The 17550-nt window shown below is 35.2% G+C and overlaps 1 protein-coding gene across 3 annotated transcripts in view; it reads left to right on the top strand.

The window, feature by feature from the left end:
• The window catches only part of TENM1 (teneurin transmembrane protein 1), an 883219-nt gene that overhangs the window by 478121 nt on the left and 387548 nt on the right, over positions 1-17550 (top strand). For all 3 annotated transcript variants that reach the window (XM_036271240.1, XM_036271239.1, XM_036271238.1), the window contains exons 9-11: positions 200-301; positions 1683-1877; positions 4618-4818. In XM_036271240.1, coding sequence (XP_036127133.1) covers positions 200-301; positions 1683-1877; positions 4618-4818 — 498 coding nt within the window. The remainder of the gene's footprint in view (positions 1-199; positions 302-1682; positions 1878-4617; positions 4819-17550) is intronic.

Below are 17550 nucleotides of genomic sequence, written 5' to 3'. Positions count from 1 at the left end.
CAACTCCAGGGAGCTTTTAATAATTTGGAACTGTGTGTAACATCTTTCAGAAATCTTTGGCATCTGATTTTAAATAGTTCTCCATAGGCAGCAGAGGGCAAGAATGTTACAGGCCCGGAGTTTTTAGAATTTAAAAAGTATTAAGGACTTCGTAGATTGTAGATTCGTTCATTTTTAATTTTTTTCTTTCTATTAATAGAAATAATGGATGACTGTTCAACTAATTGCAATGGAAATGGAGAGTGTATCTCTGGCCATTGTCATTGTTTCCCAGGATTCCTTGGACCTGACTGTGCTAGAGGTATTGTTGCTCTGTTATTCTTTTGACTTAGGAAAATGGATATCATTTGAGAACTCAGGAGGAGGAGGAGTGGCAGTAGTGGCCATAGTAGCAGCTGCAATAGCAGCAACACTGCCCACCATCACTACCAAAAATTGAACACTTATTCCGTCAGGAACTGTTGTAAACACTTTGCATTATATCTTTTAATTCCTACTTACTACCATAGTCCTATGAATTAGATCTGCTATTATCGCAGTTTTGTGGGCAAGGAAACAACCTCAGAGCGGTGAAATAACTTAACCAAGGTTACCATACAGCTGGAATTTGTACCGGGATCATCTGACCCAACCACTACATTGATACTTCTATGTCCTGCATAAAGTGATTCATAAGGGATGGACTTTAAGAGTGGTCAAAGTAGGTAATTGCTTATGAACTTCCATGTAAACTGGATGGATTGGGCAATCACCAAATGGGCAAGTAGACTAGAAAGTGAAGACTAGAAAATCAGAAGTTAAAATTACTGAACTTGACCATTTCCTAGACTTGCCCACAGTTTAATACTTAAAAAGCTATAGGTAAATTGCATCATGTTTTCCCATAGGCTCACAGTTACCACTTTAGCGATGCTGTCTGCTCATTTTCTATACATTCTAAAGTTCTCAATCTGCTAGTACTTTAATTTCAGGTTTCTCAGCCACTTAATTTTGTTAGGTTAAATTCTATTCAACAGAAAATTCTACAGCACTTACTAGGTTCCCAGTACTATAATACATCTAGAGGAGGTGAGGGGAGTAGGAGTGGAAGTGATGGTTGGTATTAAAAAATAAGACAAAGGATATAGTCCCTGCCCTCAAGGAGCCCACAGTTTTAATAGAGAGACAATGACAAAGCAGAGTAAGCATTCTATTGTAGGTCTGCACAATGTATTATGGGAATAGACATCTGTCCAGCATAGATCTCTTTAAATGCACAACCTTTACAGATAACATTTTGTAAAATGAATAACTCCCTAAACTTTTTATTTATTAGTTTTTTTAAATTTTACATTATTTCCTTAAAAGTAGCATATATCTTCTCAAGAAAGAAAAGCCACAAGAATAAAAACCCCTAGCTTAGACTAATGATGATAATTATTATTTAAGTGTATGATGGAATCAAAATAAAATACTTGAAATAATTTCTCCAATAAGGATAGTTTTATAATTTATCTTTATCCCACTCCCAGAAAAGGAAATTTCTGTTTGCAATTACAGACATGCCTATTTAATAAAGGCTACGCCATAAATAGTACAATTTTTTTTTGCCTGATATATTATACAAGAATCAATAAAGACTTGCTCATTGGAGATTTTAAAAGCATTATGAGAACATTACAAATTCATTTGCCAATCTACAGATTCGTGCCCTGTGCTGTGTGGTGGGAATGGAGAATATGAGAAAGGACACTGTATCTGTCGAAATGGCTGGAAGGGGCCAGAGTGTGACGTTCCAGAAGAACAATGCATTGACCCAACATGCTTTGGTCATGGTACCTGCATCATGGGAGTCTGCATCTGTGTGCCAGGATACAAAGGAGAAATATGCGAGGAAGGTCAGAGCCCCATTTTCATCTATTGCTTCAGGCTTGTATCCCACTGAATTGTCCAAGGCACCATCCTATGCTTCTAGTAGAGATATAAGTGGCATTAGCAATCCATAAGTACTCAACATGTCTACTTTGTACATGGAGAAAGGAGTTGGAGTCAGGGGAGCTCATGTCTCTCCTGGCAGTCTCTAATATTAACATGAGGTTGTATCTGTGACCCTTGCAGAGCAGTATTGAAAGATGGCATTTCCACACACACACACACCCATTTTAACACTGTTTTATAAAGAAAATTTCCATATTGATGATTTTAGGTGTTAATTTATATGCTTTCATTATTACAGAGTGTACTAGGCTACATATTTAAATTACATAATAAAAATAACAATATATGCACATTTGCAACCATTTTATGAATGTTTTCTTTAGGAGTGATTTGTAATTACCTTTTTTATTACTTCATATTATTTATTTTTACATACCTCATTGCTAAACTTGACCTCCATGCCCAAGGAAGCAGACTTAATCCCTAATAAGTTTCAAGGCAATGCCTTTATATTAAAATTCACCCCAAGTGAGCCTTTACACACACAAAAAAAACATATTTTGAAATGGCAATAGTTTTATCATTTAAAGAGATACATTGGAAAATAAGTTTTCTAGTAATCAGACCTTTTTCATGCCACATTCCTTAAATAAGACTGATTTCAGAAATAATATTAAACCTTTACCATGGGAGAGGGTCTCATCACAACTATTGTTCAGGATAGAAACTACTAAAAATGCACTATAATTGCTTCTTAAAGATGGCTCATTAAGACTATTACACAACATTCTAAAGGGTTTAATCTCATTCTGCTCCATGAGCATGCAAGAGTTCCTGAGTTACTTTTGGAAATTGTTTGTATGATAGTCCAACTGTAATCATGATATTTAAGTTGTAAGTTCAGATTCTATCTGGACATACACATTCACCTCAAAAATGATGCTATCACATCTATAATTTGCCATGAAAACTAACCTAATTAATTTAGACCCTTTTATTTAAATTATGTAAACGGTTGAAAAGAACATAGCATTCTAGGTGTCACTAAAAAAAATTGTAGAATAGCCAAGATAACATGGAATACCATATTTAACCATTTAAACTTTTCAAATACAATAGAAAAAATGTTTTAAGTTAGTCATCACAACCAGGAGCCCACAGACTAAACTGAGTTTATGGATGGTCCTTGTTTGATTCACATAGTGGTAGTGGTGGTGGTTTTGTTGTTCAATGTGATTTATTTGCTAAAATTTAAATAAAAAAGTGTCATATAAAAATCTCTATTTCTAACTTCTCGTGAACAACTCAGAAATCTAATAACCCTGAGCTCACATTCCTACATGGTGGCATTTAACTGGCACCAAGAAACAGCAGCTTCCTTTAAACTGCTCTCAGTTACACCCAGCACACTGTTTTCTTACATCCAGCCCATCTCATTCATTCCTGTTTGCCACCTGCCTGGTCCCTTCTGATTTAAGTATAACTTACTTATTCATTGAAGGTAGCTTTTTAATAAAATAAATTATGTTAAGTTAAATATTATTTATTAAAATTGTTATTGTATTTAATATAACCAAATGACATCCTTCTAAAGCAACATTCTATACTTTAGGCTTTTCCTTTCCTTCCAAATAACAAATTAATAAAATCAGATGTACCTTCTGATATTTAATCGCTGATTACTTCAAGTATTAAAGCATTGTGCTAATGATCCTGAGATCATGGGCTAATTATAATGGCAATCACACTAAATATAATAATGTTTATTTAAATTTTCTTTGTTCCATTGCCACAACACACCGTAAAACCAGCCCAGTCTTGCAAATAACAGCAGATTATACCAACCTTTTTCCATTGCTTGAAAAGTAATTCAAAACATATACCTGCATCATGGTAAATTATTTTGTCTCAACTTATTTGTATGGGAAGACTAAGAATTTGGGAATCAACTTTCCTATTTTCCATGGTCACTCAATTAAAAACAAAACAATTCTCCCCAAAGCAAGCATAGAAATCTACTTCTAATACAGCTTATACATTTTTCCAAAAATATATATGTGTGTCCAAAAATTATACACATATTCAAAATTTCCAAACTCACAGAATCAGAAGCAAAAAGAATTGAGTCTGTGATATTCTAAAACATTAGAAACTGTCACCATGTCCTGATATTAAGAGAAGCCACAAGGAAATACTTTTTAAATTGGGTTTAATATGTTATATTTTTAGTGCTTTTTAGGAATAAATGAGAGATTATAATAAACTTGTTATATTGTATGATTTCATACAACAGCAGTCACTTGTCAATACCTCCAATAATTCAAACTCAAAAATATATCAACTCCTCTAGACACATAAAATAAAAGGCATTCTGGGAGTTATGATTCCAATTTCAGAAAAGACAAGGAATGACTCATCAAAAATTCTTTTATGTGGGAGTGCTACACACCACTAACAGTTTCACACAATATACGTGTGGTTTTCTTTTTATAAATTTAGGATGCAATTTCTATGTTATCTAACCATATTTTTAAGTGTTAATAATCTTCTGATTTGAACACAGTGTTGAACTGAGTCATATTATTGCCTAATTAAAACAGCAGAAATGGCATAATATTAAGAAATCAATGTGAGTGTCTTGGTGTCATATAATGGCCAAACTTGTTCATTTTAACCTTTCCCCCTTTTATGGGCCTTCAGAGGACTGCTTAGACCCACTATGTTCTAGCCACGGAATCTGTGTGAAAGGAGAATGTCACTGTTCTACTGGTTGGGGAGGAATCAACTGTGAAACTCCACTTCCTATATGTCAAGAACAGTGCTCAGGACACGGGACTTTTCTTCTAGACACTAGAATGTGCAGCTGCGACCCCAAGTGGACAGGATCTGACTGCTCAACAGGTACATTAGGGTTGTCTCTTTCTCCTTCCTCCACTTCCAGGTTCTCACTGGTTTTTGCTTTAAGGTAGTACTCCTGAAAGTCTCATCTGCATGCCTTTCATGGATTGTAAGAGGTTTCTAAGTATTTCCTAGGCTAATATTTTACTAGTTTTTTATATACAACATACTGCTGGCTTGTTGTTTTTATCATAGTTGTCATTGTCCCTGGTCTGTGCTAGAGCCTCTGTCCTCATTCTGATTTTCCTGCAGTTATTTCATCTATTCCCAAGTCGCCCCAAATCATTTATGTACAGATTATTTTAAATCTATATTTCCCCAAACTCAAATAATCCCTTATTTCCAACCATCTACTACATGTTTCCACTGGGTGTCCCATCACTTAAAAACACAATTTAGCCCAGAAACTCTATTTATATATTGTCATATTGTTGCCCAATTACTATTCCCACAACTGTGATTTTATTTTCCCATTCCCTAGTCCTTAACATCATCCACAGTTCCCCATTGTCCATAGGTAAACTTCAAATATCCTAGCCTCTTATTACAAACTATTTCAAATGTCTGTCTCCAGACTGTCTTCTACTTCTGCTTTCTGCATAAATCCCTCCTTCTGCTAAAGTAATCTGTGTGCTCACTTTACAACACACCTTTCTCTATGCCTTTTCCTCAGCAAGGAATGTTGTTACCTTTCCACGTATGAAAATCCAACCCATCCACCAACACCAACTACAATTTCTTTTCAAATATTTTTAAAAAGTTTTCAGTTACAATTTACATGCAATATTACTTTGTATTAGTTTCAGGTATATAGTATAAGGATTAGATAATAACGTATTTTACAGAGTGGTCCCCCTGACATTTTAAGTGTCTACCTGGCCCCATACATAGTTATTACAATATTATTGACTATATTCCCTACAATTTGAAATGTTCTATAAAATATTTCCTGATCACATCAACAAGTTCCTCTGAAACCCTACCATAATCAGTACTAGAGAGTAAAAAGTGCAACATGCTGTAGGTATTTATGTACATGTCTTGGTTTTCCACCTAAACTAAAAAGAAGGGATCGCTCTTTATAACTTTCTTCTTATCCTCAGACCATGTGTTCATTAAATGAGTAGAATTACTAAGTGATAACTTCTATAAAGCCTCTGCTTTTTTTGTTAAGAATGAAAAGTGACATCTGATAAGCAGGAGCCATAGGTGCTCTGTGAGACATTTTGCGCCACTGAATTAGCTCATGAGATGAAAAGTCTGCAATCCTGTACTATACAGAATCAGGAGAATCCCTCTATTGAGAAAATTAATTTTAATCTAATGCTTCACTGTACAAAATTTTCTGCCTCACATAGAAATAATGTAGAAGAGAAGATTGCATGTTACAATTTCAGAAAATGATTAAAATACTGAATACAGTATAATAATGGCTAAAATGAAAATCTTTTAAAAATCATTCATTTATATACTTAGCAAATGTGTATGTGCCTACTATGTGCGTGGTTTTGGAGATATAGTGGTGAGCAAGATGGCTATGGTCTTTGCACAAAAGGGAATTGACTGGACATTATGGGACTGTATAGTTAGGCTCTAATCTGATTATTAATTTATTTATTAAATGTTATTGAACACATTCCATCCCTCCATGTGTCAGATATAGTATGGCCTATAGCTTCCAGTTTAAAATAATAGCCCTGGATGGTTTGGCTGAGTGGTTAGAGCATTGGCCTATGGTCCAGAGAGACCTGGGTTCGGGTTCCCGCTAAGGGCACGTACATCAGTTGAAGTTTGTCCCCGGCGCTGGATGGGTTGTGCGGGTGACAATCACTTGATGTGTCCCTTTTACATCGATGTTTCTCTTTCTCTCCCTCCCTCCCACTCTATATGAACAAAAAATGGAAAAATGTCCTCAGGTGAGGATAAAAAATAAAAATAAATTAATTAAATTAAATTTTAAAAAGGCCAAAAAAATTAAAACAATAATACTAACATTATTAAAACACATATTTGCATAACAATTATTTTGTATAAGGCATTATTCTAAGCTTTGTGCAAATATTAACTTAATCTTTATAACAGCCTAAGAAATAAGTACTATAATTATGCCCACTTTACAACTGAGGAAAGTGAAGCACAAAGAGGTTAAATCACTTGCCCACAGTTACCCATATAACAAATGTCAGAGTTAGAATTTGGACTAAGATATTCTGGTTTCACATTCTGTGCATTTAACCACTATATTATACTGTCCTCTAGAAGCCCATCATCTGATTCGTCATGGATTAAAAAGTATTGTTGAGCTGTGTCCAAAGTCACATGCCAGAGAGCACAGAGGGGGAACAGTAGGTTATTTCTGTGGTCAGGCAAGACTTTGGAGAAGTCTTAACACTTGAATGAACACTAGTGGTTTGGATTTCTTTGGATATAGTCCCAGAAGTGAAATCTCTGGGTCATAAGGCAATTTCACTTTCAATTTTTTTATGAACATTAGAAGGATGATTACAGCAGTTTCTCAAATAATGTTTTGCTCAATGTCATTTTGTTATAACATGAATGAGATACTGTAGGAACTTAATTCTTGTTTATATTAATTAGCCTATGGTAAAATTGATTTCTCTATATGTCATTTCACTTAACGTCACAAAACTTACCAATGATGTTAAGTAAGGACTTACCATACATGTTTATCAGGTGTGCTAGAGAGGAAAGAACTTTCCAGGCAGAAAGAGTAACTTAAAGAAGTAGAGCTGTGCCCTGGCCAGTTTGGCTCAGTGGTTGGAGAGTCGGCCTGAGAGACCCGGGTTCAGTTCCCACTAGGGGCACGTGCCTCAGTTGCAGTTTGTCCCCGGCCCTGATTGGACCGTGAGGTTGCAACCACTCGATGTGTCCCTTTCACGTTGATGTTTCTCTCTCTCTCTATCCCTCCCACTCAATCTGAACAAAAAATGGAAAAGTGTCCTTGAATGAGGATAAAAAAAAAAAATAGAGCTGTAAATCCAAATGACACATTTGGGAACTTACAAGTCATTGGCTCTAGTGGTGGCACAGGAGTCCAGAAGGAGGTTAAATTGGAGAGATGGGCAGGAGCCAGACACAGGGAACTGTATTTACATGCTATGCTAAGGAATTTGCATTTCCTTTTGACATAATAAGAAGCCAATGGGTGATTTATAACAAACAGCATTTTAAATAAACCACTCTGACAGCTACTGAGAGAATCCATTGGAAATGGATGATAATAAGGTCATCAGAGGCAAGTGCAATGTGATTATTGGAGTAGACCAAGAGTGAGATGCTGAGGAGAGCCTGAATTGAAACTGTAGTTTTGAGAATGATGAGGCAGAGAAAGACCAGAAAAGAGTTACCATGGTAGATGATAGAAAGTGATGAACCAAGAATAACTACTTTGGGTGGCTGGGTAAAAGGAAGCACCACCAGCTGAGATAAAAAAGAAACAGAGGTGGAAAAGCAGGTTTGGGACAGAGGGACAGGATATAGTGAGCACAGTTGTGGATGTGCTGAGTTGGAGGAATCTGTAGAACCAGGTGCATATGTCCAGTGAGGGATTGATAGTTAAGAGTGAAATTTATGGGAGAATTCTGAGCTGGAAATAAATATTTGGGATAAAGTTCAGATGCTAGAAAATCACATTCTTGTCAAGGGAGAGTGGAAAATGAGAAGAAAGTCAGAACCCTAGAGAACACTAACATTTAATATCGTTACCATGATAGGGTTCTTAACATTGAATCAAAACCTCGCCTCTTTATGTAGGACTTAACTATTGCATAGTGATTCTATATCATACAATTTATCCCTCAGGACACTCACAATCCTTAGGTATCCTTCCTGATGACTCAGAATTGGGTAAAATTCCTGGCCACATACCACTCCCCAGTTGCACAAATTCAAATATTTGTGTTTCGAATGAATCAATATTAAATTCAATGTATTGGGAGTTTCTCTTTGCCCAGCCAACTTCTCCTACCCAATACAAGAACCAGTTCTATCAGCAAAGAAGAAAATTACTCAGAGTGGAGGAAAAGGCTAATTGTGAACATGCCTCTAAACTTTCCCTCCTTCCCTCTCTTCCAGATGAAGTACCCTAAACTCTACCCTATTCCTCCCTCACTTCAAACCACACTTAATCACCAACACTAATCAAATGATGAGAAAGAAAAATGGCAGTCCCATAGAATATTTGGTCTGGCCCTGACCAGTGTGGCTCAGTTGGTTAAGTGTCATCCCATGCACTGATAGGTTGCCAGTTTGGTTCTCAGTCAGGGCACTATACCCAAGTTTTGGGTTTGATATCTGGTCAGCAACTGATCAATGTTCCTCTCACATAGATTTATTTCCTCTCTCTCTCTCTCTAAAAAGAAAAAAAAAAGAAAAAGATTCTATCTGTATGAAAAGACAGAGATATTTGGTTCAACGTTTCACAAAAGTGGTGGTTTCTAGTCTACCTGCCTTGGCATCCCTAAGAATTCTAATAAATAGAGGCACTAAAATGTTAAGTAGTTTGGCCCTAGGTGTGAGAGCCACCCCACCATTCTAACCTCTTCATTGAATTGTTCATTTGCCAAACATTTATTAAACCCCTATTATGTCCCTGTGAGCATGTCAGGCAATGGGCTACTTACTTTATGATGGAGCTGATCTATAGTTGAGGAGACAAGTGTGAATAAGTATTAGAATATCTTCAACTAAATGCTATAAAAGAGAAAGAGATGCAATATGCAGGGTGTATTTAACAATATGTGAAGATCTCAGACGTGGTCACAAAAGACTTTACAGATCATGAAGAGCCCTGTATGCCATTCCTAGTAATTTGGACTTAATCATGGGGGCAATGGGAAAGTCATTGAAAAGAGTTTAAAGAGGATAGCATTATGGCCATGTTTGCATTTTATAACAATCACTCTGAAAATGGTTTGGAGAATATGGTAAAAATGATGAATACTTGATATAAGGAAATATAAGTGCAGATGAAGAGGAATGGACAGATATGAGAGAGGTTAGGATATAAGAGTTGGTTACTGTGTAAGTGTACGGAGAGGCATGAATTTTCACTGATTCTATGATTTCTACATTGCTAAACTGGATGAATGGTAAGACCACTAACAGAGATATGAAATATTCATCTGTTAAACAAATTTCTTCAGCACCTTCTATGTGTTAGGCTCTTGGGCTACATCAGTGAGGATAACAAAGATTCCTGCACAAGTTGAACTTACACTCATGCAGGGAGAGACAGACAGTAAACAATGAACAAGAAATATACAACCATCTGAAACATAAAGAAACTGAGGGTCTGATATGTTAAATAACTTGTCCAAGGCCATAGACCTGACTAGTTGCAAACCTGAAAGTAGAAACTCAGTCTGTTGATTTTTTTTTTCATGTCTAACTTTCTTTTCAGCCCTCCACCCTCAGCACCAACAAAGGAAGAAAGAAGAGTTAGACAAGGAGCTGGGACTAATGCGGATAGATTAGTTTACTGAAATAGGAAAGTTCAAGGAGATGAAGGCCATAAAATATTAAATACACGAATGACACGTATTTGTCCAGAGATCCTGGACTAAAGTCACATTCATCTATTCTGGACCCAGTAGAAAAAGAGCATTGGAAGCAACTCTTGCTCAACGAACTATAAGGGTGGATAGGTATGACCCGAAACTCATCAGCCTCTTAGGCTAAAGGCTTCCTAATAAAACTACCAAATTGAGAAACAGAGAAAGAAAATGTCTTCCAAATCTGCATTGTCATGATAAGAATAGTCTTTCTGTGATTTTTAAGCTCTTCGGAGGTTGTTCCCACAGAGCATGTTTAACCATTGAGATGATCTCATTGTGCATTCGTTTAATTGAGTGCGCTCAGTACAGGAAGCAATTTGCATTTGATTCTTATAATGGATCATGCCATTTCAAAGGTGGATATGTACTTTGCTGTTGATTATTTTTTTTCTTCCAAGAACATGAAGCTTAGCTGTTAGCACATTAACCATGCTTCTCTGATACCAAGGGGACTTCAGTGAATGGTTTACTGATTATTTTTAGTCCATTTTCTAGGTATGTTGAGTATTGTTAGTGGCACTGAATTGATACCTGATATAAGCTTTTTTAACTTGAAGGTTTCATGGTACTTCATAAACATTAACTCATTAGTCTTTAAAAATACCTTAAGAGGAACATAATACAACCTTGTTATAACATGGTTTAGATTTGGATTTACCACAGGTCATATCATGCTCCCTCAAAATGTAACTCTCTGCCATAAAATCTCAGTAATACATTTAGCCTATACTAAGGATATTGGCCCTAACTTCTAATATCAGCATTGTAAAATGCTTCTACTATATCTACTATATTTATTTCATAAAATCTGTCTTCACATAGTCTTTGAGGAAGAGGATAAAAGCAGGGTTTAGAGCTTTGTACTCCTGTCTTCCTATTGTTATTCACAGATGAAATTCATAAAATGTAAGCATTTACATGGAGAGAAGAATTCTTGCCCTTGTTTACTGTGATCCCTTCTTATTATACTATATCTTAGAAATGGATTGATTAGCTAGAGACATATTAAACATTAGGCCCAGATATTTCTGAACATAGTATCTGCAATACAACAGAAATCATGAGGTTCTTTCAGCATTAAGCCAATCTAATCAGGGTTAGTTCCTGATCTTCCATAAAGCTTTGTTATAAAGATATTTGTTTTCAGGTCATCCTATGACATGTGGCCATTTTGTTTGTTCATTAGAGAGATGACTGTGTGTGTGTGTGTGTGTGTGTGTGTGTGTGTGTGTGTATTCACAGCACTATGACCTTGAGTAACTCACTTAACTTTTCTGAGTCTCAGTTGGCATATTTTTGAAATGATAGAAGATTAGCCAAATGGTCCTTGAAGCCCATTTCAACACTGAGATCTATGATCTTGATCCTATATATTGAGTGTTGATACTGATTATAAATGGTTCGTGGATACAGTCCATAAAGTCTCTTAACTCCATATTATTATGGTGAGTGAATATTTATTATAAATGTTTTGTTTTTATTATAGAAACATTCACACTTTGACATATAGACCATGTTGTTTGAGAATTTACCACTCTTTATAGAAATACACATGAACACATATATGTAATCGTGTGTGTGTGTGTGTGTGTGTGTGTGTGTGTATTCATTAGAGCAATAAGTCTCATTATGGTTTTGGTTTTGTTTGATTTTTAATTTTTTCTTTACTAATTTTTAGAGAGAGAGAAAGGGAGAGGAAGAGAGAGATAGAAATATTGATGAGAGAGAACATCAATTGGCTGCCTCCTGCATGCTCCCCACTGGGGATTTGGCCCACAACTTGGCAATTGCCCTGACCATGAATCGAACCGGCAACCTCCTGATGTGTGGGTTGATGCTCAACTACTGAGCCACACCAGCTGGGCTCTCATTATTATTTTTAAGTATCCCTTAATGGATGGTGATATGATCTACCAATAAAACAGATAATTAGCAGAGGAATTTGTAAGAGGCTTTTATAAATATTGTTGCTGGGGAAATTTTCCTTGATTATACAAATACCATATGCTTTAAAGACATTAGTAGTTTTCCCTTTATTGAAAGTGCCAATAATAAAAAAGATTGTTATCTGATTCAAAATGTCTATTACATACATCACTTTTTCTGCAATTTCCAGGTATTCATTAGGCCATTTGAAATGATTAGCATGTACACTGTATTTTCCTACAGACATTATGGTAACAGTAGGGTCATACATGCCACTTGGTAAAGAAGCTTTGTTCAAAATGTAATGCACTTGCTACTGACACAAGTATGTGGCTATTCACCATATCATTGAAGATAAAAAGGCTTATATATAAAGTAACTAGAATTTAGCTTCTTCAATAGAAAAGAGATTATTAATTTAGCCAGATTAAGAACTGAAGATTGCAGGTACTTTTCCATATTTAATTCTGGACGCACACCTGGATTTCTTAGCAACAACAGCTAAGTGCACAAAAGAAATATTTTTCTTTTAATCCTCACCTGAGGATATTTTTCCATTTATCTTCCAATAGAGTGGGAGGCAGGGAGGGAGGGAGGGAGGGAGGGTGGAAGGAAGGGAGAGAGAAAGAGAGAGAGAGAGAGAGAGAGAGATGTGAGAGAGACACATCAACTGATTGCCTCCTGCACGACCTCGACCAGGACTGGGGACAAACTGCAACCGAGATACATGCCCTTGGACAGAATCAAACCCTTGACTCTTTGGTCGCGGGCCAACGCTCTAACTGCTGAGCCAAACTGGCCAGGGCTCAGAAGAAATATTTCTGTTAGCAAACAATGTTAACAAATCATAACACTACAAATTGCCTGGACTTAAAGAAAAGCTCAAATTTGACAATTAGTCATTGAAACATGATAGGAGGTTTTTATAGTGCTTTTGAGTTGACAAGGTCAAAAGACTTATGACTAATTCTATGTAGGCTTATTTATCTTTAACTTGCTATTGGCAGTATTACAACCTGTAATCAAACTTATTTTAAAGTAATTCTTTTTTCCTACTCAGTAGAAAATAAAGGATATGCTTTCAGGTGATTCTGATTTGATAAACCTGATTAAAACATAGTGGCTGCATCATTAACAACATTAACTCTAGATTATCAAATCAGTAAGTGAAGTTCATTGGTGGCACTAGAAATACAATCCACAGCATCCTTGGGAGAATTCCAAGTTAAATTAAGTAAGACTGAATCCACAGAAATATCTTTGGGAAAGAGATATAAAATGGGACCAAAAAGTCACACTATTATCATGATTTCCTAACAACACATCCTACTCAGAGTTGGTTGGTCATCCCCTAAACCTTTCTTTTTTATCTCAAGTGGAAGTAGAAATTCAACCCCCAAATATTCTCAGATTAGAAAATTCCTCATCTTTATAAAACAGAGTTCATTTAATGGCCATAAGATTGCTGTATACATAGTAAGGTGATTCAAAGTACATCAAATACCAAGTGTTTTCATATTACATCTTTTACATTTTGTTCTGAGATAATAAAATCACACCTGTTATGTCATTATTAGCAGGCAGCAGTGCAAAAATCCAGTGAAACTTTTGACAATTTGACAATTTTGACCTAATAGGAAAATTTGCAGTTGCCTTCTGTAAATCTGAGATAACTCTACTGACTGTTTCAGGACATTAAAGCTTTAAAATTGTTTTCCAAACCCAGGGACACATATTTTTAAAAGGTGGCATTTATGAAGCAAGAAAATGTAAGTAAACATGAGTGTGAGGATGTATAATCATTTATATGGTTAAAGTACAGTTAATAACAAGGAATGCATTTAGACAGACCAATTGGAGCATCAAATGAAAATAGACAAATTTTGTATTTCTCTGTTAAAGGCATTCTTTTAATTTACTCAGACTCTAATTCTGAATCCCAAGTTCTTTTGCTATTTGAGATTTTTCTCAATTTATGCTTAGCTACATGAAATGAAAATATACACAAAAAAGGGTGCATCTAAAAGATGTATTTGGCCCTATAGATGAGATGCTGTAGAGAAAGTGGCCACCTGGGTGCTCATGTCTACAATGTGACTGACTTACTGCCATGGTAGTCACCTGACAGAAGAGGAGAAGGTAGAAGTGCTGTATGTGGAGATGGCTCAGAGAGTTTGAAGAAAGCCAGAATTAAATTTTGCAAAATTGATAGCCAGGACAAGGGGATAGATCCAATAAATCATTCCAATCCTGCTTGCCAAAATTAGATAATTGGAGATATTGAGGAGCACACTATATATCTCCCACAAGTAAATTGATTGATACTTTAATTTCTGTAATAAAAATATCCTACATTTATTTGATGGTTTTAATTTTTTCTCCAAACGCTCATATACCTGTTTTCTTCATTTCATCATTGGCCATAATCTGGTATCATTATTAGAGTTTGGATTACCTAGAGCTTGGATGATACAAAATACCTGTAGAACTGTTTCGGAGTTTTGACTTATGTACATTCTTTTCAGTCATTGGACAGAATAAAAAGGGGGATAGGAAGGGCAAAGATTAGTCCTTTGTTAAAGTGTAAAAACAATATATTTTCACCTGGAAACCTGATAAATTGGAGCTCATAGAAATTCTGAATGGGTACTTGCATTTGCTGTCAAAAACGTACACTTGCTCTTCTATATTCCCAGTAACCTAGCAAAAAGCTTCTGTTACTCTCATAACATTCGTACGGTACAAATAAAGTGAATAATATCTTCTTCATTTTATCGCTGAAGTAACTAATTTCTTGTGCAACATAGGCACTTACTTTATTGCGTATGCTTCAGAGTTGAGGCTGACAATAGAATTTACAGCCCAGTGTCCTGTCCTACAAATCAGTGTGGATTTTTTTTATCCTACTTGTGACATTCTGAGCTTCTTGAATGTAAGGACCCATGTCTTTTATAAATCATAGAACATGTTTAGTTATTATGTCACTGAATCTTGATTTTCTCATCTTCTTTGTTATCTCTTTTTTGGAAGTTCTGTTAGACTGACCCACTCTGCACTCTGTCTTTTATTTCTATTTCTTATTTTCCATTTCTTTGTTTCTCTGTTATATTGTAGGCAATTTCTTTAAATCTGTCTTCTTGCTCACTAAATACCTCTTCAACCATGTTTATTATGATGTTTAATCCTTCTATTCAATATTAAATTTTAGTAATTACTTTTTATTTCTAAAATTTTAATTTGTTTTGTTTTACAAATATGCCTTATTAATTTTGGGTAATTTCTTGCTCCTTAATCCTGTTTTGTTGTTGTTGTTGGTACTCTCTTTTATTTAAATATATTAGACTTATTTTATATGTTATATCTGATAAGTATAGCATATTAAGTCTGTGGGTGTAGGTCTGTGATTTGTTGTTTTCATCATCTCCCACATATGATAGTTTTCTTCCTTGTTTCTGTTATTTTATTATTGAAAATTTAAATATATTAAAATTTTAAGTCATATATGAAGAATGTATTCCTATATTTGCTTCTGCCAGGAACCTATCTGCACTACAGATTAGGGAAAATTTTAAATTAAAAACCTCAGGTTACATTTTTTTTTTTTTTTGGACAATACAAACAGTATAAATTAAAGTCCCATGCCCACAAGAAACTTGGTTAGTGGCCATAAAATTTCAGAGGAGGCTTGTTGTTTAATATCTTCTAGACCCAAGCCTTAGACAGATCATTTTCTTCTAGTCTGTCTTTCCAAGGCACAGTTTCTTCTAGAAAGGTTTTGAATATTGATTCCTTATCCTGTGCAGGCCCAATGTTTAGCTAACAGTCTGTTCTCACTCTGGACTTTCACCAAAACACTAGGTTACCCATATCCTCAGATGCTTCTAGTGTCCTAGTAGAACTCTGACTCTACATGTAATCTTGGGCAGGTCACCCACTATGGTTCTTAATGCACACATCTGCAAAATGTATATTTTGGCTAAATCTATATTTAAATTTAATTTTAGTAATTAAATATTTCTTTTCACTGTTAAGTGGAGAAAAATTTTAAAGTTCCAGTTAAATCAAGAATTCTTTTGACTAAGGTATTGGTAGACATATTAGAATCAAACAAACTTAGAAGAGTTCATTCCATGCCAGGAAAATGATTCAGTTCATGTGCATTGGAGGAGTGTCTGAGAAGTATTGTTCAAAAGATATTTCTGAAACCATAATAGTTAAAGGTAATAGTTTAATCAAGAGTAAACTGTTTCAACAATCAAAAGAGCTTCCCATACTTCCTGCTAGGTCCATTACATTTTAAAATTAAATTCTGCATGTCAAACAATGAAACTTAAAAACTAAATACTATTGTCTATTTTCTTTTCCAAAAGTCTTCACTTTGTTTATTTTTCTTTGACATATTTGTTGGAGCAATCATGGAATAATTTGTTGGCACCAAATTAGATCTTAGAGATCACCTTGTTTCTGCCCCCTCCTCTTAGAGCTGAGAAAACTGAGGCCCAGAAGGTTGAATGACTTGTGGAAGGTCATGCAAATTATTAGGCACCTAGTTAATATGAAAGGCAAGTCTCAGGATCTCTGGTTTTGACCTTTTGTCTAATATACCATTCAGAGGACCTTGTTCAAGTTTAACTGATGTGAACTTTCCACTGAATCTCTAGAACATTGGCATTGCATATATACAGGGCAGGATTCCAGCATCTCTAACTTGGCTAACAGAATGTTATGAAAACTGTCAGAGATTCGGCATAAAAAAATTCAGGCAGAAATCAACTCAAATCCCAGCTCTGCTTCTAAGTTACTGTGTGACTTTAAATAAGTTATTTGGTTTCTCTGAGCCTGTCTTATAAAATGGGAAAATAATTCTTACTGTGTAGGGTAAGGGTTAAATGAGATAATATATGCAAAGCACCTAACATAGTGCTTCTCCTATAGTAGACATTAAATTAAAATAGTAAATGATAGCTATTTTTATTATTATATTTCATCTCTCATTGTAAAGATAAATTTCAAATACATCTTTTTAAGTAGAAGATAAATTAGTAGCTGTCTTAAAGAAATTCATTTTTAGACATTGTAAAGCTGAATTAATGTAAAAGAGTATGAAAATTCTTTCTACTCCAAAGTCATTACCTTCTGTTGTCCCTACCCATTTGGTGTTTATCCTATGTTTGTAAAATAGATGTTTTATTAGATAGTTGGCTAAAAATAGTTGTTCTCTCTCTTTATTTTA

The sequence above is a fragment of the Molossus molossus genome, unplaced genomic scaffold (genome assembly GCF_014108415.1).
Source record: "Molossus molossus isolate mMolMol1 unplaced genomic scaffold, mMolMol1.p scaffold_m16_p_2, whole genome shotgun sequence".
Lineage (NCBI taxonomy): Eukaryota > Metazoa > Chordata > Mammalia > Chiroptera > Molossidae > Molossus > Molossus molossus.
Note: the sequence above shows the minus strand (reverse complement) of the source record. Positions and strands in the feature narration are given on the sequence as shown.